Source organism: Gobius niger, assembly GCF_951799975.1.
Source record: "Gobius niger genome assembly, chromosome: 1".
Taxonomy (NCBI): domain Eukaryota; kingdom Metazoa; phylum Chordata; class Actinopteri; order Gobiiformes; family Gobiidae; genus Gobius; species Gobius niger.
This window is the reverse complement of record NC_136852.1, coordinates 21,435,646-21,463,494: the sequence shown is the minus strand read 5'-3', so window position 1 is coordinate 21,463,494 and position 27,849 is coordinate 21,435,646. Positions and strand designations below refer to the sequence as shown.

At 40.8% G+C, this 27,849-nt stretch overlaps 1 protein-coding gene across 1 annotated transcript in view; it reads left to right on the top strand.

Annotated features, from left to right (window-relative positions):
* The window catches only part of clmpb (CXADR like membrane protein b), a 69,256-nt gene extending 49,061 nt beyond the window's left edge, over positions 1–20,195 (top strand). Inside the window, exons 2-7 of the mRNA XM_079553873.1 lie at positions 5,550–5,701; positions 11,584–11,779; positions 16,004–16,171; positions 17,929–18,051; positions 18,761–18,902; positions 19,804–20,195. Coding sequence (XP_079409999.1) covers positions 5,550–5,701; positions 11,584–11,779; positions 16,004–16,171; positions 17,929–18,051; positions 18,761–18,902; positions 19,804–20,140 — 1,118 coding nt within the window. The 3' untranslated portion in view covers positions 20,141–20,195. The remainder of the gene's footprint in view (positions 1–5,549; positions 5,702–11,583; positions 11,780–16,003; positions 16,172–17,928; positions 18,052–18,760; positions 18,903–19,803) is intronic.
* The last annotated feature ends 7,654 nt before the right edge of the window (positions 20,196–27,849 follow it).

Genomic DNA, 27,849 nt, shown 5'->3' with positions numbered 1-27,849 from the left:
GATTTTCTCAAGTGAAATATATGCATGAGCAGGACCTTGAAACTACAGAGACTAATGTAGTTTGGCACATGCAAATGATGTTGTAATGGGGTCAATAAAGTAGCGCAATTAAGAGGATCAATGCTTTATAAGATGTTATTAAAAATTGAGTTTGGAATTCATTATTTCTTTCTCCTTTTTTTTGACACTTCGCGGCATTTCGAAAAAATCTATATGAAAGAGTTCTCAAATCTCAGCGGGAGAAAACCTGGAGAGAACACCTGCTCTTTGCCGATGGTATTTATAGTCTGTACATTTGCCATTTAAATATCAAATTCAGGTCATGTAAGTGCTGTACAGAGTAAGGGCACACTCAGTCTTTACAGTGCGGAAATCCATATGCTTTCTCACCCTTCCTGTGCTCTCCTCAACTTAGCATATCAAATTTGCTACGACTAAAAATAATGATTGTTTGTGCTTTGTTTTTTATAAATTATGTTACTGAGAAAACAAAGATGAATGCATTTTGGAACAGTGTTACTAAGGGAGTGTTAAGAGAAAAGCTTTCCCCGGGCCTGGTGTATGTATCTGCATTATTTTACAACCTGAAATAACTCATCCCCAATAGATCCTTTTGTCTATAGTATTCTTAGATTTGTGGCGGTTCCTTTTGCACACTATTACTATTTATCATTTAAACAAATGCATGGGCTTGTCCTCACCTGGCTCCGGCCCGATGGTCAGATAAGAAGGTTACCCTAAGTAGTTCTATTGTATTTTTATAGCTTTTTCCCAATGACAGGCCTGTACCTTTTGATTTATTGTCAGCGCAAGGCGGCGTCTTGCATCTCCATTATGCAGATAAGAAGCAGCAACGGGATCTCTGGCAGCATCCGCATGCATCATAACTGGTCACGTATTCATAAAACCCATGTGAAAATATATGTGTTGGGCGCCTCGGAGCAGCTTGTATATGCCCACAGTGGGGCATTGTCGGCAAAGATAAAACACAGCACTCCTTCCTTCTATCTGTTCAAACCTGCATGGAAATCCACCTCGGTAATGGCATAATCCATCGTCCACGGCGCCAACTTACAATGCATTTTCACTATATAGCTGCGCATCCTTCCTTCCTGTCAGTCTCCGCTGTGTGATGCGTTCGAGGACTGTAGGTCATATTAGTGCTGGAGGTGGCAGAGGGCTAAAGCAATGCCAATGTGCTGACGGAGGGGATCGGGCTTTGACTTTGGGCCAATGATCCGGTCTGCCTGTGTGCTGTCTGTGCCTCTCACTGGACACACTATAATGAGATTGCCAGGGCTCCGAGGTGGATTTACTGGAGCACTACTCCCCCTAGGGCCTTTTCCGAGAAATTGGTTCCTTCCCATTTCATTCACTTTTTCATAATGCGTCTATCTTTTTGCCCTTTTCATTATTTGTGCTAATTTTTTATTATTTTTTTTGCTTGTTTTGACTGGCCCTATTGCCTAGAGAATAAGCATGGAGACGTACATGAGGATATGTTTGTGTAGCCACTTAGCCCTTCCAGCGTAGATTTTCAAATATTGTTGACTGGACTGGGTGGATAATGTTATGAAATACCTACTTCATTTAAATGCCCTTACAGAGGAATCCTTGTGTTTATCATGAGCTGATAATGGTACAATACAATTCTGTTTGGTGATCTGCTAAAAGACTATTTCACCTTGCTTAAATATGTATGTGTGCTGCTTCACCTTGAGCTATTGTCACCATATCTTAACATGTATCGCCTATCTTCAGGACCCTCATGTTTATTGAGATGGATTTCTCGGGTGCCTATGGTATCTCATAAAGTCATGGGAGCACATACATCGCACTGCCATAAGGAATGCTACTACCTATGCGACGCTTATTCCAACAGTCCACCTCTTCTATACTTGCTCTGTCAACAGCCACGCAAGGTCACAGCGTAAGCCTGACTGACAAAACAGTTTTTTTTTTTCCTCTCCACGCTGTGTGCAAAACTGCCACAGAGATGATGATTTTTTTTTATTTTTTTTTGCCTTGTCGTATAGTTCTTGTTGACACAAATGATGGGGTCCTGCCGTCCAAGCGTCCCAGCTGTGCACACACTGAATGAGGCCAATCCAAATGCCGGCACAAGCTTCAACTTCAAGGCTTTGAGCTTATTTTGGAAGCACTGTGTCATCCATTCCACTCACAAAAGCCCCTGCGCTAGACCAAAGTGAGGAAGTAAAGAGACAGTTTATATATAAAAAGATTCTGTGATTTGTCTGCCAAGTCTGTTTTGGCAGACGGTTTTCCATCCATCACACAAAGCTTATTTTGGTTTCTGAAAAAAAGAATAATTCAAGGTGTTTAGAGTCACTGTGTTTAGCCAAAGCTATTTCTTATCGCGGGGAATGCTTTGCAGGTTTCTTTTGTTTTTGTTTTTTTCTTCCATACTGTGTTGCTCCTTTAGTTAAAAGTCATCAACTGTCATCAAAACCCTCATCTGCCTTACTACTTCAGCTTATCCTGTTTAGTCAATCTTCTAAAACTGCACAACAGAAATGGAAATCTGTCTCTTTTAAAGCACCATGTGTTTGTTTGTTTTTTTTGTTTTTTTATCCCAATCTTTGCATTCGAGGTCTAGCGTTAATGCGGTGGGCAGCTAAAGTGAGTGGGTGGTATGAGGAGGAAGTGCAAGAGCTCTTATCAGGCCTGCTCCTCTGTTGTGCCTTAGGCTTCTGCTGAATGTGGGAGCGCTGATTATAGAGGTTAGGCTCAGGAGCAAAGGGGAATCTCTGGGCATATGTCTAAAGAGCAGCCAACCACTAACCTCGGATTAGCACGCATGAGTGGGAGAGACCGGCACAAACATCGCAGATTTCCGACCGCTTTCGACACTGAGGCTGTTGTTGAAGGTGAAGGTCATGACAAATATCCTATTATAAAAAACTAAAACTGGTTTGGAAATATTTGACTCTGCACTCTACACACACTTCTACAGTGTGTCATCTAAATTTAAATACTCAGATGTGTTCGATGAGTCCAGGGTGTTGGGGTGGAGTCTGGTCAAAGATGATGGAAGTCCTGAATGTCTCCCGAACCGTTGATGTCATTCTCGTGAAGGGCCTCTCCTCGTGGGTCCTGCGTCAGGCCTGACTCATGACTTCAGAGCTCACAGCTGACACCTCTGTTGGCCCACAGAGCTCTTCTGGGACGCGAGCTGGTCTGAGGGAGGGTGGACTGTTGAGCAAGTGGATGGGGTGGAGTGCTAAATAGGCCTTGGAACACTGCTGAAAAATGTTGGCCTTTTTGCAGTTACTAATATGTCCGTTTTATTTACTGTAGTTCTGTTCCTGGTAGAAGTACTGACTAATAATATGTATTTTAATTAGGACTCTTGAGCCAATGACATCATGAATTCAGATACTTTTATGGTAGAACTTTAGGCTTCATCGCCTTGGGAATTTCCTGGCAGGTCTTGGAAGCTAAGCAGAGTTGTGCCTGGTTAGTAATGAGATGGGAGACCGGTCAATCAATCTCAAGTGACTTTGAGCAAATGGTGCTACATAAGACTAAAGCATCATTACTACTTCTACTAACAATAGTTGCACAGGAGGAAGTGGAAGGAGGTGGAGGAGCTGATCAGTGCAGGACACAACGCTCTGAAATAGGAGGCGGTGCACCGTTTCACGCAGTACTCTGTACCTGTCAAGTTTTGGATTAGAAAATAGGGGCCATTTTCTGGTGCAAGCCGTCCCACCAGCCCAACCAAACTCCAAGACGGGTCAAAATATGGTAGCTTCCCGGCCAATACGGGAGACTTGACAGCTATGCATCATGCCTCGCAGCAACTGCCACTCAGGCTTCTTCAGGTGACAGTTCTCATGAGGCTAGTGACAGAGTTCAGTTTGAAGGGGCAGAGGAGTGTTTTTGTATTGTAATATTACGGGAAATGTACGGGATGAATTTAATACGGGAGGATGCCGGTAAAGAGGGGTAAAATATGGTAGTTTCCCAGCCAAAACGGGACACTTGACAGCTATGCAGTACTCCGGTTTCCCCAACCTCCGGCTCATCTGATCTATGCAATTTCGTTGTACAATTCAACAATGACAAATTATAATTAATTAAACGTCATCTCCCAACTTGAAAGCAGTCCCTCAACATGAAGGTTTAGAAGGTTTCCACTCATTTTGTTGACCGTTTGGTTCATGGCAAGGTAAAACCTAAACAGATCACATACAAAATACATATTTCACAATGGCCATTAACAATTTGCCTTTAAAGCCCTTGGCGTAAAGTGGAGGAAAAAAATGGCAAACAAGACAATATGTTTGAAATAACTGTGGCCAATTGATCTGCTGTGTTCAGAGCTCTAACTTTGCGGAAGCTACAATGTAATCTGATTAAGAAATTTAATCTAATCCTGGCAGTAAAGTTAAATGCTTTCTGAGCCTGGTGTATGTGTCAGATTTGGGTGTGTAAGCTCTGCATTAGCTGCTCAGGTCTTGTACAGCACCAGGTGGAAGCGACTAAAAGAAAAAAGAAAAAATCCACTCTATCCGTATCTCTTCCAGCTTCCAGCAAGCCCCAGTGACGCCTCTGGCTAATTCCACTCCAAGCCCCGCCAGGACGTCCCGCATCCTCCAATAAATTAGCCTGACTTCTCCCCCTACTGAGACGGAGGCCCTGACAGTCTGGCCACCTCCCAAAGTCACGCATAAGCACAGCACACAGTGAATTATTGCTATTTCTACTTCAGCAGCTCAAGCTCTTAACTGAGTGGGCTGGCTTTTTCATTTGGTATGTGCGCTAATAGGATTGTATCATGCAATTGCAATAGCTCCCTCATTTCTATTTGCAGGGTGATGAAATGCAAGCAGGAGTAATTTGGAAAGTTTTCTAAATATAGCGAAGAACAGTATGCTCAGTGGTTCTCAAACTTTGGTATGAGTACACTGAGTTTTATTTTTCCTATCTGTGTAAAATGTTCACTCCTGTCATTTCCTTTGTAGCAAATAATGCATATGATTCAGTTTAGTCATTTATATGTACATTTTATATTTAATACACTTAAGACGGAATCAATGGGCTGTGCTCTGCTGCGTTATCTGTTCTATTTTTCTCTTTTTCTGGATTTCCTTTCTCTTTCTCTTGGATGCAGATACAAAAAACGCATTCCATTGCACATTGTACGATTGTGCACGTGACGAATCTATGAACGAATCTATCTATCGCTATGTCTCGAAGATGTTGCATATTTTCTGCAATGCTTTATTTGAAAGTCCTTGTCAAAAAGAGTTAATTACAATGTGCAGCTTTGATCACCTATGCGTCAAACATCATCTTATGTACAAAGCATCACCCTGTCGTCGCGAGTGGCAAAATCAAAGCCACCGTCAGAAAGCTATTGTGGATTCAGGGTCTTCACTCTCACTGTCTTCTATCGCCGTTTGTTTTTGCATCCAATCTGCAGCATCTGCTCCTTGTGTGAAGTTTTTTGAATTGAGTCAGCGTCCCGGGCCTGACGTCTCTCTCTCTCTCTCTCCCACTCTTTCTGTCTCGTCTCCGCACAGCGCTATTGTGCCTGCTGTCAGCCGAGGCCCAGACGGAGATGAAGAAGGTCGTCGGGGACAACGCCACCTTACCGTGTCACCATCAGTTCTCGCCGTCCAACTCGCTCGACATTGAGTGGCTGCTGCAGAAACCCAACTCCAAACAAAAAGTGGTGAGATTTTTCCCTGTTTTTTGGAATAGCATTATAGCCAGTGACAGCAAGACTGAGTTATGAATCCGGATTATCTCAATATCATGGCAACTGTTGGGGAGTGTGATAAAACAGGCAGCAGCAGGAACATCTCTTCCAGCAGCTGATGTAAGTGTAGCAGGGAATACATTACTACAAGGACCAGGTAATAAATATAAGGTCTTTGTTCCCTAACTTTTAATGGTCAACTTACATGCCTGTTCTGATCTAAGTTTGGTTATTTTCTCTCTCACTAATAGATGATCTTGAATTGTCACCTGTGTTTGTCCTTACTGTGCTCACATATCACCTACTCAATGCAAAAGCTCACAAATGGGGTGTTTCTCGACAAACAACAGACCATAGAAAGACATTTGACATCCACTGTGGCCTTGGATCCAAAGGTATAAGCAGGCTGTGACCTCCACTAGTGAGAACCTAAAGTGGTGCAGAGAGCCCCGAGCTAAAACATATTTCAGCCTCTATAAATAGTGCCTGTCTTAAACCCACAATGTCAGGTAAGGAGCGCGCTATTTTTAGAGTGATTTCTGTCAGACAGCGTTTCCCAGCGGAGCAGCCGCCATGCAGTGTGTTCTATCCGCCATTTTCATTAACAATTGAAAAGACATTGTTGTTCTCTGTGCTTTTCTTAGTGCGTCATCTACGAGTGGTCGTTGTTAGCTTTCTTTAATTTCATTATTTATAAGTCTGCTTGGGAATTAGTGACACCACATTTCCCTTTGTGAATGAACGTGAGAGAGCAGGGCCGGGCCAATTTGGCGCCCAAGGCAAGACTTTTGACGTCCTCGCGCACATGCACAAAGCCTTTTTCTTAATTTTCTTGACCCAAATAGCATTCTGTAGTTGTTGTTTCTTTTTTTTTTTTTTCAATCCTTTTGGACACACTTTGGAAATGGAAAAGGATGTTTTTTTTTTAATGATTATTATTGTTAAAGCATAACTAAGTAACTCATGCCCCTAGAGGCCATAAGCTCCACTACTGGTGTTGTAACATGTTGCGTTTTTTATTCCTCATTATTTCTCCGTGAGAGTAAATACTACGCTAACAGAAAAGACGAGGAGAGAGGGATATTGCACATCCAATTACACAATGGATTTATTTTATTTTTTTCTAAAGTGGCGCTCGCCAGCAGTTACGCCTGCGTGATTCTATTAGTGTGTATTCCGCCTCCGACCCGGTGCAGGGAAAGTTGCAAGGTTGGTTTTCTGACCAGAGACCCCCCAGAGATGAAAGACCCCCAATCATCCCACAAACACTTGTATTACACCCAGAGGGACTAGGACAAGGATGTATTAAGGTAAACAAGTTACTTAGTTCTTCTTTAATTTCATTCTGATTATCACTGTTAAATTGTATTATTATTATTATCTATTCATTAAAAACATGTGCATCATGAAACGTGCACAACAGTTATGTTGTAGGAGGAACCTCTACTAAGTAAATTTCCGAATTTTCACGGCAATGTTACGCGTCTCACCGGAGGCGCAGTAGGACCAGGGAGGGGTCATTTGAAAGACTGAAATTTCTATTTTCCAACACAAAAGATCTAGCCTGGCGTTAGCCATCCGTAAACTCCGGTCGATTATAATTTCCCTACATGTACGTCTGGGCCTGATCTCAATGGCCGCGTTACATCGGTTGAATTTCAACCTACCATTCAGCGAGCGGTTGATGTAGGTGACGTCAAGCATTTGCGCCGCATTTGCTGGTTGGCGGCGGATACGAAAGTAAAGGAAGCTCTTCAATCCGTTCTGGCTCGGCTCCCAAATATCCAGAAATTAAAACTGAAGCCTTGGAATGCGCAAGGAATGCCCCCAAGAGTTATGATATCTGCTTCACTCACTCGGGAGCATTACATACGTCACGACCAAACGCTAGCGAAAATCAGATCCAATCGTTTCAAAGGAGTTCACCCCTCCCACCTGATAACGGAGCTCAATTGTGAAGGTCCAGACCCTTGTACGAAACGCAGTAAGTACGAGTGTATGGTAAAACCAGGCTACAAAAGACCCGAAGTCTCTATCACTGTTCCAAAGTTATGTCGGAAATCCGGCGATGTTGTAGATGGCGGGAGCATGGACCTCATGGGGTTCAAAAATTGAAGCACAACTTGGTGCCCCCTCCAGCAGATGCCGCCCTAGGCGGCCGCCTGGATCGCACTATGACCAGGGCCAGCCCTGTGAGAGAGTTGTCACTAAGTGTTTAAATCTGTAGTGTGATATGTTACCCATGATTTTGCAAGTAAATACTGAATGCACTTTAAGAAATACACAAGAAGTTCATTTCAAGTTAAAAAAATGAGTCCCACAGTATGTTTAAAATTGTCGTGTTGTAACCAAAATGTTATTCGCTCAATTTTATTCTCACTCTCTTTTTTCCTGACTTTATTTTTTTCTTTTCACAATCAAGCATTGGCTGAGGGATTCATCTACATTTCAACTTTCCTGTTGAGCTCAGACCAGTTCAAAGTCAGCCACACAGCCAAAGCTTATTGTTGTGCCGCATCTATTACATTGACTGCTTTTAAATCATTGCCTTTTTCCATCCATTTGAACACCGTATCAGATAGCAGCCCAAGCATGAAGGCTCACAAGAAAGAGATTTCCTTTCTATTGGCCCTCATTTGTTTGTGCAGCGATGTGCTGTCGAGCTCAGACAATGGTTACAGTGGGGAAAGGGGAGGAAAGCAGAAATGGGAATGAAAAGGGATCTTTGGTTGAGTGAAAGTAGAAAACAAGTGTTCTTCCGTGCTTTGATGATTTTGATGGAGGCTTCCACATTGTGATGAATATTCAGCAGGAAGATAACACTGAAGACGCCATTAATTAGAATCAAACGTCTGAAAATTTGATTAAGAGAGAGAGAATGCGCCTGTGCCCCAATGAATAAATGATTCTTTTGTTCTGCAGCATGGCCATGTTGTGGGGAAGAAACCATTGTCAACACTTTAGCTTAATGTCAGCAAGTCTCCAAGCTACATGTGTTTTACAACAGACGCGCCATTTCACAGGCACATAAATAGAGACAGTTATGAGAAGTTAAATGTTAAATGATAATTATCAACTAACAATCCCACTATTAGGAGCCATTTTGCTTATTCATAATGTGCGAGAATACCCGCGTTATGATTCAAATCGCCTGTTTCACCATGCGACTTATTAAAGGGGAGTTTATTTATGTCTTTTTGTCTTGTATGTGCATTGCTGTGGCGTCTCATTAGAGGTTGCATATATTTAGCTTGGCTCATATTTATTGTTGCAGAAAATAGCAACATCTTATGTTAATTACAAACGGCTCGCCTCAGGTTGTTGCGCAAAAACACTCTTGATTTACTCTCTTTAACTAACAGATTCCTCCCCATCCGTCTTGTGAGCAGATGCAGCAAACAGACCTGTAAACATATTCATCTACCTCACACACAGCCTGTATAGGATCTTCACCCATCGGCAGCAGTCGTTTTAAAATGCACGACTTTGTTACCTTTGCTTTGTCGTGTCTTTGCCCCGCGGCTCTGCTACTCCAGTGTTGTCTGCTCAGCTTCGTGATGACTGTATTTTAGACGACATCATTGAACTTTAGCTGTCATTTTAACAATTGCTATTATTAAATTGCAAAACCTGAATTTTTCGGTTGTGTAATGCATACAACCCTTTAGACTTCTGAAATGCATTTGATTGTTGGAGAGTAGATTATCCTTCAGTGTATTGTAAAATCACACCCAAAAAATAAATACTTTTGCTAATCCAATTTTAGATCCTTTTTATTTTATTACTTTGTATACTTTTATAATAAAGTTGAAGGCTTGTTGTTGTATTGCTTTCTGAAAGTTAGGAAACTCGTGCCTGTGTAAAATCTGGGATGTTTGAAATGGATTGGACCTCAACTAACAATTTCAAAATTTAAATAATCAGTAATAATCAGTCTTCTATCAAATAATGAGTCTCCTCCGCGTGTTTATACTTGTTTCATCCTTAAAGGAGCTATACCTGATTGTACAAAGAAACAGGATCACTCAAATTTCAAATTGCTATTATCTGGTCCAAACTCATCTCAAACTTTCCTAATGCATTTACAACATCAAAATTCGTTTAAACCAGGTTTCACAACTTTCAGGGAGGAAAACTGTCACTGTCACTGTAAAAAATGCCTACTAGCCTGACATTTTATGACTGTTTAAAAGGCTTTATAATATACCAGTGTTTTTTTTTTTTTTTTTTATAAATGTCTGCTTGTACCATTTACTAAAGGACAAAACTAATTTTATTCCAATAACAGAAAAAAAAAACTTCGTCCCTGGTATGCGAGTGTGCGGCGCTGTGTTACCTCCGCTTTATGCTTGCCCGGCGGCTCTGCTATTATAATCTTGTCTGTTTAGCTTCATGGCTGTGTTTTACATGTTAGCGGGAGCGTGGGCGACAGTACGCATGTGTACGTATGTGTATGAAAGCGTGTGCGAATGGTCCATTTTGTCACCTGTGATCCCAGCAGGTGTCCCCCCCCGCTCTGCAGAGGCGCTGATGCACTGTGGCACTGGCGTTTAGCAGCTCACATCTGCAGGCCCTCCACCGCCCGCAGCAATGGGCCACTGTGACAGCTGGGGTGGCTTTGTGTGTGCGTGAGTGGAAACAAACAAAGACGATGTTTTATTCTATGAATGCCCATAAAGGATGCACAGTTTGAAAGTTGCATTTTTATTGTGATGAAGGGAATGGAGTGCCAGGGAAGCCAGATTGATGACTTTTCGTGTTAAAATATGTGCATTGGAAGCAACATTTACTGTTAATGACACCACCTGGTCTCTATAGTTTCTGTGCTCTTAAAGCTCAGACATGTTAAAATACAGTTTGTCATGTAAGTGTGTTTGACAGTAAGTGTAGCATTAGGAACATTATGTTAAAGAGATTTGTCAAATAATATGGATTGCACATCAGAGCCGAAGTGGGATATTTTCTGTACAAGGGGATGCATAGATATACACAGAGTGCCTTACGCATTAGTGAACCATTTCTTCAGAATTACTTTGTCTACGTGAGTTCCAGCGAGGCTCTTGAATCTTTTATCTGCAGAATTGATTTCGATTTGGTCAATTTGACAGTAGCGTTAGTGGATAGGCCATAAGAGCTCTCACAGATAATCAGCTAAATGAACGCTGGCAGCATGCAGGCATTACAGCAAATGCACTCATTTTTCAAGTGTGATTTTCCAGCGATAATTGAAAAGCGGATGTTAACATCATTGCGCTGGTATCGGTATTTTGTTCTCTTAAGTATGATCCTTAAACACCATACATGCCTCAGTTGATACTTTGCAATGAGTTCGTAGTTTTGTGAATGGATTTTTCATATGATTTTTTATTTTTATTTATACGACTTTATTGTGTTGGCTCTCCATTATGTTCAGCATATTGTACAACACACGCATAGAAGTGTGGATGCAATTTTGGAGAGGACAACCATGTAAATGAATGGCGTCCCTAAACCATTTACCTTTGCAGAGAAATGGGTTCCATGGCTGGCCGAGATTTTCACCGTGTTATAAGGTTGTTTCATCATCAAAAACATCATCACACGTTCTGAACATTTCTGCACTCAAACTTTATCTCTCACAGCTTTGTTCCTTGCTCTCTCCATGGAGATGAAGGCAGTTTTCATACAAAGAAATGGTTTTATTTTACCGTTAAGTGTTGCGAAATATGACATATCAGTGCAAAGAACTTAATATTTTTTCCATGTGCATAAGCAAGTAAAGAAGCACCGGTGAATAAATGGTCATAGCAATGCCCTTTATTGCACAAGTGAAATGATCTAAGTTCGTAATGTATGTTCTGTTTGTTCATATCTAGATCATCACGTTCTTCGGAGGACAGGTGTACACAAATGACGCAGAGTCCACCCGCCTGTCTTTCGCGGGGGAGTACCTCGGTGGGGACGCCTCTCTTCTAATCAGTGACCTGCTGCTGAGCGACTCCGGAGAGTATTACTGTAAAGTCAAGACTGGAGGGAAGTACCACTGGAGCCAGGTCAACCTCATTGTACTGGGTAAGACTCATTTAAACATGAGAGCGCCCCCTGTGGTTTAGACTGTCCAGAGAACCCTTTGGTACCACAAACCACTTTGATGTAGCAGCACCAGACACTTCATAGTGACGTCAATGGTGTTCACAAAAAAGAACTAAGTAACTTGTGAACCTTATTAAATCCTTTTTGTAGTTCCTCTGGGGTAATGCAAGTGTTGATGGGATGATTGGGGGGTCCTTCATCTACCCCTGGTGTCCAGAAAACCACCCTTGCAACTTCCACGCCTCCGGGTCACAATACACACTAATGAAATCACGAAGAAGAAGCTAACAAGCTAACGGGCCAAGCTAACTGCACCACTTAAGCAGTTGGGGAGAGTTTGGTAATATTTTAAATAATAAAACATTTTTTTGAAATGTGAGATTATAGATTTAATCTTTACATGATTTGAACTTGACAGACAAAAACATGGAAAATGTGTCTGTAAAATAACCCCACTTTTTTATGAAAAAGCTTTATTTTCACTGTTCAGAGTACATTTTTGGCCTGATCCCAAAATCGATCGTCACAAAGAAACAAAAACATGCAGGACACTTTTTTTTCCTGATGTTGGTTGATCATTAAGTTAGGTGTAAAAGCAGATTCATAATTTAGGAAGATTTGTTCTTAAATAAACACAACTCTCTTGGTATTCTCAAAGAGGAAATAATGGGGTAAATTGACCCCAAAAGCCACCTCTGCTCCATAAGAAACAATGAATGACAAAATACCGGACATTTGCCACAAGACAAGTTTTTTCTGAAGACCAACATCTTTTAAACCATAAAATTCAGATGATTTTTGAAGATGCAAAAGAATAGAAAACATCCCAAAATGTGTATAGTACAATTATGCATCTATTGTGTACTGTTTTTACACAACAACCACCAAAGCAAAAAGTGGCTCATCTTATCCCACTCTCACCTATTTACAGTCAAGTTTAAGTGGGAAAAAAAAATCTCCATTGTGTAATTGAGTTGTGGCACAACGTAATATCCCTCTCTCCCTTTGTCTTTTCTGTCAGCGTAGTATTTACTCTCACGGACAATTAATGAGTAAAAAAAAAAACTTCAACATGCTGCAGTGGTGCTTATGGCCTCTAGGGGCATGAGTTACTTAGTTGTGCTTTAAATACATAAATTGTTGTAGGTTCAACCCTCCAATCGATGTTTGTTTTTCTTAAGAATATATACAAATTCGATTCTTTCTGAGAATAATACCCTTGAGACGTCTTTTGTTCATTTCTACCTTTCAGACACAGATCTATGCCATCCTAATTAAGCGACTGTTTCTATACAGGAACCGGAAACAATCGCTCCAATGACGAAAGGTTTACGCCCCAGCCATGTCGGTCAGCTTACAAAAATGTTCAAATTCATTTTTTTTCTCCTCATTGGTGGGTGAATAATACAAGCCGCACACACTCACACCAAGGCCCTAATCTCTGGATCGTTATCGCGGCACATTTCCTCTGTCATGCTGACTGATCTAATGATTCAATTGGATTCAGACACTGTGATTTGATTTCACTCGTGCTGTTCGGGGTCCACTCTGATTGGTTTTGTTGATGAGGTGAGACCAGAAACATTTGAGTGGGCACAGCACAGATTGATTAAGTCGAGAGAAGTTCATGCCTTGCTTGCGTCATCCTCTTTTGGGGTTGGGGCGCTGCGGTATTGTGGAAAAGTTTGCGATATCTCCACTTCAGGAAACTTATACAGTACCTTCTTATATCTTTTAGCCATGAGTTGCACCTAGTTTCATCCAGTTATGGTTGTCAAAGTATTTTAAGAGAATTCAAAGCGTATGCCATTCTGTGACGTATAGCTTCGGCATATTATATTCTCATACTATGCAGCCCTACTTTCCGGTTGTATTCTGAAATCAAATTTACGTGGGAATGACATTGAAAGTCTGTCAGCTATCGTTACTCGTTGGATAAGCTACTTAGGAAGCCCATTTATTTTGAAAGTCAGTTCTTGTTACAGAGACAGACCCTGTTTTGGTCCTTGCAATGTCATCACTGTAAAACCGTGCTCCATTTTTCTTTGTCTTTGGATTGTTATAGGGCTTAGCTGTTTCTGCTTATTCATGTCTCCCGTCCTATACAGGCACTGAAGGACAGTCGAGGGAAAAGCTACAGAACCGTCTTGGAAGTCTAAAGGGAGGAGCTACAGCTTTCTCAATGTCATAACAGCAGACGATTTATTAAAACGTCTCGAGAGATTAGTCCGACCCGGCGCTATTGGTTTTCTGATAGAACAGTCTGTTAATCCGCCGGCCCCTCGCTCTTCCATAAAGACAATTTCACTGAGTTAGTGGCTCCATTTTTACAAATTGCCCTCAGCTTTGTGGTGACACTTTCGATTTTTGAGAAAGAAGAACATTTGCATTTTTTTTTCTCTCTCTCCTCCCGCTCCCCACGCTCAGATAATAGCTTGGCAGCAGAACTGGTAGCCGCCTTGGCACAATATCCAGTGTATGTAATTGTATGCCAAGATCTATGCGGGTACAAGGCAGCCCCGTTTGAATGTGCAACACATTTCATCCCATATAGATGCACCCATTGTGTATTGATTCATTGCAATATTATTATTTTTTTCTGTTCCTTAATAATCCTTAACCTCTTAACCCCCGCCTGAACCGAGCACGTTTTCTCCAGTTTGGCTTTTCCCAAATCTAAAAGCGTCTTGAAAAAAAAGTGTCAAAATGGCAACAATAATGAGACAGAAGCGAGGATGAAAATGCAACAAAAGAGCAACCAAAAACAAAACAAAAAAACAATGAAAATGTGGCAAAAATGCAAAAAAAAAAAAAAACCAACGCAAAGAACAAGATCTGTTTAGATGAGTTTTGTTGGTCTTGGCTTTCAAATGAGGCGTTACACTGGTTGTGACCTTTAAGATTTGGGTAAAGTTGAACTGGAGAAAATGGCGGGGGCTAAGAGGATAAAACTCTTGTGCACATGTGTCAAGGCCCGCGGGCCACATCCTGCCCACAAGATGATTTAATCCGGCCTCTTGTAGAGCATGGACTTCTGAGTATGTAAAAGAAAAAGTATGTCCCATTCTTGTGCGGAGTTATGAATTCCACACTTGTCCAGCAGAGGGCACTGACATAATAAGAGATCAGGATATAAACAACACATTATCATTACATTATCATTGTCATGTGGTCAATGATCTGTCTGCCCCATGGCGGCTGTGGCTACAGTAGTAGCTTACCACAGAGTGTGGAGTGAGTGAATAATGAACACAATGTAGCCGTTATTATTTATTAGGCCAGTCCTTTACAACATTTGCGGCCTGCTGTGGGGGCTGAAGTTTGGCCCACGACCCAAATGAGTTTGACACCCCTGCTCTAGTGAAAAGAGAATGATCTGTTTTTTATGTTGATTTTAAATATATTCCAAACGTGGCAGAAGTTAAGTACAAGCCGTTTTTAGCTTAGTAATATTGATAATGTCATAGCAATTAGTTGTTATATACTATATTTCAGTAATAGCAGTGGAAATGGTTGAAATAGTCGTAGTTTGAACATCTCCAGCAACAACGTCCGAAACAGATTAAATTTAGCTCTCCGCCGATCTAAAAATATGCAACTTTGGAACACAGCACTGACTCTCCATCTCAGTGGCAGTGCGAGTGATAGTGAGCAGGCAGCAGGCTCTATACATACTGTGCCTGGAGCTATTGGACTCTGACCAAAACCTTTGACCTGCACAGAGCATATCACCAGCAGCACTCGCAGCCAGCTTTGAGGTCACATTGATCCATTCCCTATGGGAGCACTGTTGTTCCCGTGCCTCTGTCAGCCAACACGAGGGCGACTGGTGCAAACATTTCATTTTCAGTCATCAATGCCTTTAGTGGTCAAGGCAAAGCAATAATGAAGATGGAGGAAGCTGGTTTCTCGTGCAATAAACCACCAACATGGGGAACCAGTACATTTAAGTAGCTCTGCATAATTACAGTGTGTAAAATGCATCCTTTTATATCTATATATATATGTTTGTTTAGAATACGGAAATAATTATTATTAGTAAAAGGTTTAGTTGGCAACACTTGCATTGTTTATATATAAATAAACAATCTCTATTCAGACTCAAATTCACGCAGTTCCTTACAGTTTTAACAGTTTTTTTCAACTTCGGGAACATGAATCTTATCTGAAAACTTCTAAATGTGTTATTACTTGTTGTTGCAGTGAAGCCCTCGAAGCCAGAATGCAGGATGGACGGCAAACACCTGGAGGGCACTGATGTCAAACTGAGCTGTAAGTCCAGCGACGGTTCAGATCCCATCAGCTACAAGTGGGAGCGAGTCCTGGACAAAGGCAAGAGCCTGGGCAAGTTGCCAAACCTGGCTCTGATAGGTAAGCAAAATGTCTGAGCACAACATGCTGATTCACCATCCGAACGCTGTACAGATGTATCCACTAACAAGATTTATTAGATTGGTGAGTTTTTTTAGAGGCTGTGTTTGTCTGACAAATGATCGTACCAGGATTTCTTTACTTTTGCATAATTTTCACAACACTATCTCTTCCCAGTGCAGCTGGTCCCCGAGCTGCTTTACTTGGATAATTAGCTACAATGCTTTCCTAAAGGGCACAAACACGGACTCTTAATGCCCCAATTAGACCCGATTTTGCACGCATCCCTTATCTTCTCAGGCAGCAAACCGTCATAAAAATAAGACTAATACCAGACAGAAGACGGTCTCTTTAACTGAGAAATAACTTTAGTGGCAGTTGAATTCTACCAGATAGCTGCAAAAGTTCATGTCAGGATTTAAGGAAAAGCACTAAGGGGAGCTGTGTGTGTATGTTAACTTGGAGCCAAAACATAATTTCACAAAATGAGTTCTATGAGTCATATTTTAAAATGGTACCGAGGCCAATCATTTGAAATCATGATCTGGATTCATTAAAAATGTGGACAATAATGGACACAAAATAGGACATCCTTACACTTTTGCTCTTCATAGCATAAGGTTAATGCTAACCAGCCTCCTCATTAGCCTGACTCAAATTGATTTTTATCTGAAGTCAATGTCCTTTGAAATATTTCATGCACGTGTGAAAAGTGCACGAAAATCCAATATAATGTGGAATGGACTGACAGTTTCAACACCGAAACTGTCGGAGCTGTAGCCCTAAGGCGCACTTCATTCACGCAGAGTGGATCCTGGCATTTTGCTTGGATCTTCACCATCTCTAAACAGTAACCGAGACACAGAATGTAACCATGGGCCTCGCCGTCTCCACAGTGAATATCTGCTAAAGCGGCACTAACAGCTCCAGGCGCTGAATCTCTGTCTCCTGTCTTCAGTAAATCCACAATGGCATGTGCCCAGACCGAAATTCAATTTAATGACCTCAACCAAACAACACCTGTTCAGTTTAATTAGTTTTTATTGGACGATCACCCACAGCATCCGCAGACATTATTCACAGGCCTGCTGAAAGGTAATATAATATGTTTATCATCCGTGAGATTGATTACAGATCCATCAGAGGCGCACTGTGGGCCATATTTTCAACACATGCCTTTGTTATTACTGTCTATGGGCATTCAGTGCAAGATAAACGGTTCATTCTTCCCTCTAACCTTATGTAAGGTCTGAGGTAGACATGTCCAGAGTCTGGCTCAGGGGCATTTGTGACAAGATAATCTACGGCCTTAGAGTTCCATAACAAATACGTATTGCTTATGGCTGCAAGTCAGTTGCTTCGTCAGTACAATAGCTCATATTTTCAGCTCTGAAGCCATTGCTACCTCTCTATTAGTTTCCACAATAACTGTGGTGTTGTGATGTGAAATGCTGCCATTTGATATTGGTCTATAGTTGTGTAGTGTAGTAAGTTAGTAAATGCAAATATATCATGAAAATGATTGCCATTATAGAAAAATACATGGTAGTTGAACGTATCTGACCTGCCTTTTCATTTATGGATTTTGCATTTTACTTATAGCTTTGTTGGCACACTGAAGCTCATGTTGTTTAGAGCTTCATTTTTTTTTGAATAACATCTTTTTTACATCCTTCTAAGATACCTGCATTCTGTTATATTGCATATATAATGTAAACATATTGAACTTGAAGTATTTGTCCATATTTTCCTCATAGATCTGAAAAACCCAGAGATCGTCACTCTGAGAAACCTGACTATGGACAGCACAGGTGTGTACAGGTGCACGGCCAGCAATGACGTGGGCGAGGAGAGCTGCACCGTAGAGGTCACCATGCAGCGTGAGTGTTCAAGCAGCAGAGGAGGAGAGAGAGCGAAAGAGATACTGTGTGTGAGAGAGAGAGAAAGAGAGTGAGGGGTGGGTCGACCTTGCTGCAGTCACCTCATACACAGCTGACACTCTGATTGATGGTTATTGTTTCAAACTCCAGCTGGAAATACATTTATTCTGCTCTCTGCCTTTTTCACTTCTCCACATCGGGTTATGTTTAAACACCAGGGACTGCACCAAACAAGAGAGCAGAGGTGGCGACCAGAGTCCGGTACTTTCTGTCTGGCTGATTCACTAATACGTTTTATGATTGGTCCGGAGCAGTGAGTGTGGTGTGCAGGGAAGAAGACACGTTTGGGGCCACTCATTTGGAACTATGAGTCCCCAGGTGTTGAATTAAATTTGGGGGTTTTCACACCGCATATGTTATGCTTAAGTGCCATTTTATGGGCAAAGGCAAGATTCTGTAGCAGCAGTTCCTAAACTGTACAATTTATGATCAGTTAAATTCTACCATCCAAAGTATTGTCTGTTATGTATTAAAAAACACACTATAATTGAAATCTCTTTTGTAAGTATTTTGTAGGGCATTGATTTGCCACTTAGTAACAGTACATTACCTAACATCAACCCAAATGCATTTTGGGTTGCAATTCTGCAACTTGCAATTCTGCAACTTGCAATTCTGATCAACCTTGTGAAACATTTTTCATCTGCAGACGTTCGAGACGTGGGGATGGTGGCTGGTGCAGTGGTGGGGATATCCCTGGGTGTCCTCATTGTGATATTAATCATCTGGCTTGTCTTTCGGAAAAAGGAGAAGAAGAAATATGAGGAAGAAGAGACTCCAAATGAAATCAGGTAAGCTTTAATGTGGTATTTCAAACCAATAGTAACTTTGTTGTACATTAGATAAATATAAGATGTTCTGTTGTGCTGCTCTTGAAAATATCGGCCAAACTACAGAAAGGTACAGCTCTCTGCAGCAGCCGTGAGAGGCTGGGCATACTGCACCTGCAGGTGGGTGTCCTGCACCCATGGGAGAGGATAATCACAAGCCTTTGTGTAAAGTGTACTGAGAAAGACACTGCAGGTTTAACTTTGGAGCCACTTTGTGCCTTTGTCATAGTGGCACTTCAGAGTATGAGTGATGTGAAGTGTCCCACTGTTTCCTTCCCTCAGATGACATCGTGCAACTTGCATCAGCCTTATTCTGAGCTAATCACTGTGTTGTCTGTGAGCGGCTGTGGCGAAGGTGCTTGTTATTACTGATGTAACGATGAATTATGCAGGATGGGACAGACACAAATGAATAATGTAAATGTGCTTTTTACACCGAAGAGCACAGACTTTGTTTTATTTTTCCTCTCAAACAAACTCTTGCACTTACTAATGTTTTTTAATTTCCGAAAGTTTGCATATTTAAAATATCAGAGGGGCGTATTTGGATGAATCACCAAGGCTAAAGTTTTCATTGTGTTCTCAGCAAAAGAAGAAAAACTTTATTTCTCTCCTTTACAATTGCAGGGTGGAACTCATGATTTCAGCAGAATTCATTATTTGATGCAAATGCACTTCTGAACACTGTGTCTGGGTGCCTCATGAATTACATGAGGTCTCTACACATTAGCCCCATGAGAATTGGAGACAGAAGGCACTGTAGAAATCATGCTGCGCTGGCCTGTTTTGAGTGCAGTGTTCGTTCTATTTTCAATCGCGGGCTAATATAAATTGACCTTTCACTGTGTGTCTCTTACCACAGGGAGGACGCGGAGGCGCCGAAGGCCAAGCTGGTGAAGCCCAACTCTCTGTCCTCTTCGCGGTCCGGCAGCTCTCGTTCGGGTGCATCCTCCACCCAGTCCATGGTGCACAACAGTGTCCAGCGTGGACACCGCCCACGCCCGCCCGCTGTGGCCGCTCTGAAGGAGAATGGACAACCCCCGGGCTTCCCTCAGTCCCCTCCAGCCTACACTACAGTGGTCCCACCCAAGACCCCCGAGCCCCCCACCACACCCAAATATAACTCCAGGAACATCACCGCACCTACGCCCCCCACCCTCATGGTCCCAGCGCAGACCAAGGCCTTCCAGACTGTTTAAACAGGAAAGGCGCAGCACTCCCACCCCTGCTCTACAGCGCCCTCATTGACTAAACTCTTCTATAATAAATAAAAGCAAATAGTTAAAAGGAAGTTATTAATATTATCAATCCAAAAGTACTTTTTAATGAATGCATAAAGAAAAATATGACATGCTTTGCCCCTATTGAATGAACAACACAGAAGAAATTTCATTTCCAGAATGCAACACTGTGTGTCTTGGCTGAACTGAGTTCCTTTTTTGGCTTCGGGAGACACTGAGAGTACAATGTTTAACAAGGTGGAAAGGCCCCCCTAGTAGAGCTTTATTTATTTATTAAGGCAAAAGCTCAGAGGAAGGAATGCAAAATGAAGATGGACGGAAAATATTGTCAGACCAAATTTCGAATTGGATGCAGATGTTTTGACGACAAAACAAATACGGAATGATATTTTTTTTCTTCTTCTTTCTTTTTATCTATTGAGGCACAGTTCCATGCCTCAAGATACCATGTCCCAGGGATTGGATGAACAGTGATTGCAATAATTGCAATGAGGATTGAAGAATTGGTTTCTTAAAGTTATGCTTGATTTGAGTAAATAATACAATAGTACCTAATTAGGAATCCCTATTTTATGCTGCTAGTAACTAACTTTGCTGAATAATTAATAGTATTAGGTCTATAGGCAGTCAATACTTTCACTATAGGGGATAAGCATCTGTTACATTAGCTTGGCTTTTTTATTTCCCTTGTTTATGTCTGTCTGGGAAACAGGCTGACAGTGGTGTGCATTCATTAATATTTAAAAGTGCCACAAATCTTTAGATCGTTTTTTAGTCAGTGTTTTGTTTTTTATCTTACTTGGTCATGTCTCTGCAATGTTACAGTGAAAACTGATGATGAATGTGTGTAAGGCTTGGAGAGGGTGGATCTGTAAAACCTGGAGTCAGTATCTGAGTTATAAGGCACAAACTTCAATTAAGTGTTCATGTAAATTAAACCCCAGCATGACGTCATGAACGCTAAAATGTGTATGTGCAAACCCACACTCAACAAATAGTGCTGAATGTCATTAATCATTTTAAATACATTAGTCTACGGTTTGACCACTTTTGATTGATACCAACCACTGTCAATAAGAAAATATGCAGTTTTACGATTAACCCTCCTTTTTTGGCCTTAATCCAATTTAATCAATTAATTCTGGCTTTCTTGTTTAGAGGAAAAGGTGTTCACTAGGTGGTCAGTGGTCTAAATGTTATGCTTGATTGGCGGATATGGTGCAGACGGACTCATTGCAAAGTGGCACTCTTATTACTGTCTCACTGAACATTTTGTTATTAATCACGTCATTCTATCTCTGCTTCTGTTGCACTCTGAGTCCCAGTTTGATTGAGCCTATAGCTGAAAAGGGGACAAGTTGCCTATCTAGTGTGCCTTTGGAGTTCTTTGATTTTTTTCGTTTCTTGGTCCTTATCTTCAGTCCACCAAGTGGTTAGGTCTCAGTTCATGCCTAGCTTTAAGGGTCATACAGCTTGCAGTGTAAGCCTCCAGCGGAGTGAACGCCAATTATCTGCAGGGGGAACGCAATCTAGTGCCAGAGCTTAGTATATAAACTGTACATTGTGTAATCAGACTTGTTTTATATTGTAAATACAAATTGATATATGCACATGATGTCATATGATTGAATTTAGGGGGATGTAAGGGGACAGAGGACAGACCCCTTACAAGAAGTCAAATGGGAAATCCAAATGTAACACCCTGTTTTCAATATGCCGCCTCAATGGGCACATTATTAGGTACACCTGTCACACTGCTTCTCCAAGCAATCGCATGTTAGCCATCAAGACAATACCTTTATCTAAACATATATCAAAGCACAATGGACATTGGACACGTCTGTCTATTGTGTTTTTTTATATTAAATGACTCAAATACATGATTCGATTGAACATCGTGCTTTGTAAGAAGTCACTTTCTGAAAAGATGCTTTGAATATTTTTTGAGACTGGTGTACCTAATGAAGTGATTTGTTTTTGTTGTGTTTGTTTTTCATTACGCTATCATTCACAGAACATATATAATGATAAATACAATGTTTTGAATAACATATCTTCACAGCCACATTCCAGTTATTAATGTATGGGCTTTGTTGGTCGTCAGAGAATTCCTTTTGTTGTAGCCTTTCCCCAGGGGACAGCAATGGGGGGGGGGACAATAATTTGATCAGGTCACTAAGTTCATACACTTGTTGGATTCAATTTGTTTTTGTTTTCCTTTATTTCTTTTCTTTCGCTTCTGACATTGCATTTATACACAGTGCATCATGGCTATATTCTCTCAGGAAAAAACAAAACAATTAATGCATTGCTCTAAATTTGATTTGGAGGAATCCTTTGATTAAATAAGCAACCCTGTTGAATTGGGATTTTACATGTGACTTCACTCTTGAGGGATGATGACAAAAAGCCTTTTATATGACTCCTTATAGACAGACGATGACATTTGAGCAGGGAGTGTGCATGTGTGCGCGCGTGTGTTGGAGAATGCATGCATGTCGAGCAATTATGGGGGGGTGTGCATGTAAAGTCAGCCACATCAGCCCTTAGGCAACACCCACACTCTCTCCTCTGTTAGCCAGTCAGCGACGTAGAAAGATCCAGTCAGGCAACCTTTATCCAAATTGATATGACTGCAGACTGCCAGTGTGTACGGTAGATTTGCACTCATTTAGACCACTTTTACCCCAGAAACAACAGTTGTCTTGTTGCCTGTTTTTACTTCCGTCTAAAGATAAAGCAAGTCCATAATTCATTTTTATTGTCAGCACTGGAGGGTACTGTGTTCCTCTCTATACTATACAACAGATGTTGATGTGCACTTGTATCTTTAGAAGGCACATTCACATGCATATAGGCAGAGATTCACCATATTTGAAAAAACTAAAACAATCCTTGTTTATTTCAGCTCTTTACAAATCAATGTGATGGATCGAATGTCTGCAGGTGTTACAGCTGACGGATGGAGCCAGGGTTCCCAAATGCAGCACAGAATAGGACTCTAACCGGCGTTGCTCAACACCCAGGGGACTTTCGCACACAAATACACACACTCACTTGTAAATATACAGCGAACATAAAACTTGCTGTTTCAGAAACGTAGCTATGCATCTTCAAATTCATGGATAGCATATGCTTCAAGACTGTTTTTATTATTATTATTATAATGGGAGCAAAGTGGTGCAAATCAGGAGAGGAAAACTAACAGGATTGATAAAGAGCCAGATACCGTAGCCTCATGCCATTGAAGTTCATCGGTACAGTAGCATCGGAGGTGGAGAAGAGGCTAAGTCTTCCAGCTGTAAAAATTTACTCCCATCGTTACATCTTTTTCGATGTGATTATTTCCAGAAATGGCGAGATGTCTCAGGTGGCGGATTCCCCATTTTGTAAGTCCTACATCGCTCCAGTCCTATTCTCCATTCTGGCCTAGATATATTTCTGAGAGTTTGAGGTCAGTCAGGAACCAGAGAACAGCACATCCTACCTTGACTGTATCCATCCACAGTATAGTATATTATTGGCACTGACATGTAGTCACAGTATACACATTTGCGGTTATCTGCGTTACATATGATAGAGGTATAACTCACACATCTTTATGTTGAGAGTTGTGTTATTATATAGTGGAATGTCAATGATTTCAGCAAAAGATAACGGGTTGAAGTCCTGAAGAAAAGACAAAGGCATCTGCGCGTCTTTAACTGAGACTCGGCAGGCGAATGGCAATGCTTTGTTTTGGTGTATCATAACTTCAGATTGAGAAAACAATAAAAACGAATCGACAATTGTAAATATAATCACAGAAAGTTTCATGAAGCTTTATTTTTGTCTCATATACATGTACTTGCACTTTTTGTGTGTGTGCTCGGCTCGTCACTGGCCCGTTGTCGGGCAGTGGGGCTTCGTGGACGTCAGGGACAGCATGCCACAACAAGGCTATACGAAAGGGAAATGTATCAGACACGGTTTCATTCATGCTCATCTATTCTTCTTCAGTGCTTTGTTTTATGTTTGTTTGTCCGTTCGTTTGAGAAATACAATCCGTGTAAATATCACACCAGTAAAAAAAAAAAATGTATATTTTTACGACTTCTGAGTTACTACTCTTTCATTTGCAAATAAAATATACAATGAGAACATATCTAATTTTGTGTTCATTGATTATTGTTGTTACATATTGTACGACCTCTCATTACACTTATCATTATTAAAGCAGAGAAAAATTGATACACAATAGTTTTAGAACAGTTTAGTCCAAATCCTTCCACCAGATGGGTTCTAGAAAACACAAAGAGTTTAAGGCCATACAGCATGAAGGAAAACACTGGTGGGAATCAGAGATCAAAGTGAAAAAATTAAGGAAATAAATACAAAGCACTAGTTGAACAGAATTTTTAAAGCATCTCTTAATAAATCCTCAACAATCAAAGATGCAGAACAAACCCTGGGCATCTTTGGCTTCCCTCCCGACCTCCCAATCTCCAACTTGAGCTCGAGGCAACAAGGTCAGAGATATCTATCGACCTGCCCTGCCCCTATTGATGCCGTTCATGTCCTTCCTCTGAAAAAGTCCCTCTCATGTTGCTGATCTATTGAACTGCCAAGATAAAGTGTTTGCATCAACACCACTTAAAGAGATGCCGTGTGAGCTAATTACACTTAAAGGAGCAAGATGAATATTCGAAAATCTGCTTTAAAAAACTTTTCTTTTTGGCTGTAAGTGACTTCACATCTTTTCATGTCAGATGTGTTGACCAATAAACAACTAAAATAATACATTTCTAGCTTCAAGATGAGGTCTTCAGCTGTTGACTGTTATCTATAGTTCAAAGATAGATTCTTGTTATAGGCTTTTTGTAAGAGAATGCCTGTGTGCTGAATGCAGAATGTAGGAGTATGCTGACAGCTCCCCCTGGTGGAGAATCAGCAGTAGATGCTCATTGGGCCATGTGAAACTTTAAAATTCTTTAAATCCAATTTAACTGGGCTTTTGGTTGTAAATTAAAGTCTAGCGTTATTCGGTTTGACAGGACTCTAATACTTTTTTTAAAAGTTAAATAATTAAATAAATAAATAAATATAAATTAATAAATTAAATAATTTAAATTTTGACTGACATTCATTCTTTGGTGGACAGTATTTCTTGATAAATGGTTTATGCAATCCAGTATTGCTTCCGTTAATCTCTCCTGTTAACCTGTTACCTGCTGTCGTCCCCCCTGATCAGGGGGCTACGGTTAGGGTTAGTTAAATTAGTTAGGCAAATGTTAGGCAAATGTAATGTAAGTTTTGTTTCACTCACACAGATCTCACACATATTTTTAGAAACTAGAAGGTCTTGTCTTTCAAATGAGGTATCACACTGGCACATGGACTGTAAACTCTCCAGTCAGTAGGCTTTGAGATTTGGATATAAATAATTAACCATAACCCTAATCCTAACCCTAAGGTGGCAGTTAACAGGTTAATTAATACATTACAATCATTATTTCAAATTGAATTAACAACATAATGTGGTCAAACTGCAAAGGCCACAGCTTTTCATTTTCACATGGCCACATTAATACTTGTGATCAACCACAATGAACTTCTGAACACAACAGAAAGTGATTGATACTTTAGTGGTTTTCTGTAGTTGTCATTGCAAATGGTAATGAACGTAGTACAGGTGAGAGATAGGGCTGTGTCAATGCACGCCTTTGTCACTGAGGCATTCTGGGCACCAGTCCTTTCCTCCATTAAACACTGTCTATCTATCTCATAATTCTCGATACAGATGCAAGCCGCTGTCAGTACCACACAGCTCAATGAAAGACCGACAAATTATGTGGATTCTTAATAAGAAAGAATATATGCAATTCATGTAACCATTTCCATGGCTTTTCTTTGACCCTTCATTCTAAAACACTAATTGTTTGCTTTGTAATCACATAATCAGTCATTCTCAAAAACACAGCAGCTGTATAGGGAACAAATAAAAGGTTCAAATTAAATGAAGAGATGAATTAATAATAAAAAAGTAACAACGGATTCTCTGGTGCATGTACGAATAAAGTCCTGGAATTTTGGTGTTTACCAACAACTCCAAAGCATTTCACCTGCAATGATTTGCAATGGTTGCAAAAGAAACTCTTGGGGAATATGTTGAGCTAAGCCACAGTCTCATCTTGTCAATCTAAGGTTAATATAAGGTAAGTGTCATTCCCTACATATGGAAAAGTCAACTAACTCTAGACTTTCCCCACATATCTTGCAATAACTGCTGGTGCTTCTGTGTGAAGAAACGTCAGTATAACCTGACATGCTGGGCAACTTTGGCGGACTCTGTCACTTAACTTGACTTTTGCCAGGGCTAAAATAAGAAATCCACATCAAGCAGTTTTGTGGCATTTTATAAAAGTTGCAAAAGTGTCAAACACATCTTGGCTTGTCTTCAGTGGCCGGCAGATTGACATTACCCTATGGAGGGGAGAGTCATGGGGACATTCGATGCTGATTCACCCATGGACGGGCGGGTGCCACAGGAGGGTATTTGAAGTATCCCCACACTGTCAAAAAGTGATGATGTGTCCAAGTGTCAAATGTAAAACAACGACTCTGCATAATTTGGTTTCATAAATAAAGCCAATACAAAGAAGAACATGTGCATCGGTGTTGGCTAACAATATGTCAACCAGTTAAATTCTCTGTACTTTCTCACTGAGCCTTCTTTCAAACAACACTGTAAATGCTTGAGGTGTGTACACTCAGACAAAGTGCTCACGAGAAAGTAGGAAGTTCAATTGTACACATTCTAGTACGTATCGCTTGACAAAGGCAGTGTGCGAAAGACTGTGAAGAGAACTCAGCCAGAGCCAAAAGAATGAAGAAATGAGGCCAAACTAGAGCTCCACCGAATGGGTACATCTCTGCTTTTATCCCTGAAAATCTGCACCAGCTCTCAGTGATAATCCACAAACACCTCTCAGATCAAAGACTGAGGGGAGCCTTTTCAACGGCAGCAGAACTGGGCTGTGTCTATTCAGGGGTGTAGCTATTTTGGTGTAGCAGATAGTATTTCTTGACAGATGAGTGATGCAAACGATTGAAAACATTTCACAACCTTTTTTGGGATAATAGAAAACAGCTATACTTGAAGCTATATTTGTTGCGACTATTTTACACAGTGTGGATGCTCTAAGTGAAGATAAACTTATGTAAACATTTAAACATGACAAATAAAGCCTGAATAAAAGCAGCATTTTGTCCAGAGTAAACTTAAGGGGATTTGAGAGAAAATGTTTGCGGGCACAGAATGTGTTTCACTGAATTAAGACAGTTGGTTTTCGACAAAATTCTAAACAATGTTCTCAGGGATAAACTGCCAATGATTTTCCAAAAGGCTTTTGATTGGGTTAAAGAATTTTGGAAAATGTAATTATAGATGTGCATATTTGTCAGCTTTGTCATTGTTTTTCTGCAAACACCAAAATGAGAACAATCATAATGAAAGACTGCAGCCAGTCAGGCTTTTTCTGTGAGGTTATTAGATTGAGATAATCCCCACAACAATAGGCCTAATCCTGTTAAAATTCACTGCCTTCTGTTGGCTGTGCTCAGACCTGTGGACACAGAGATTATAAACTGTTTGCTGGATCATGAACTGCAAGATTATCCACATTTAT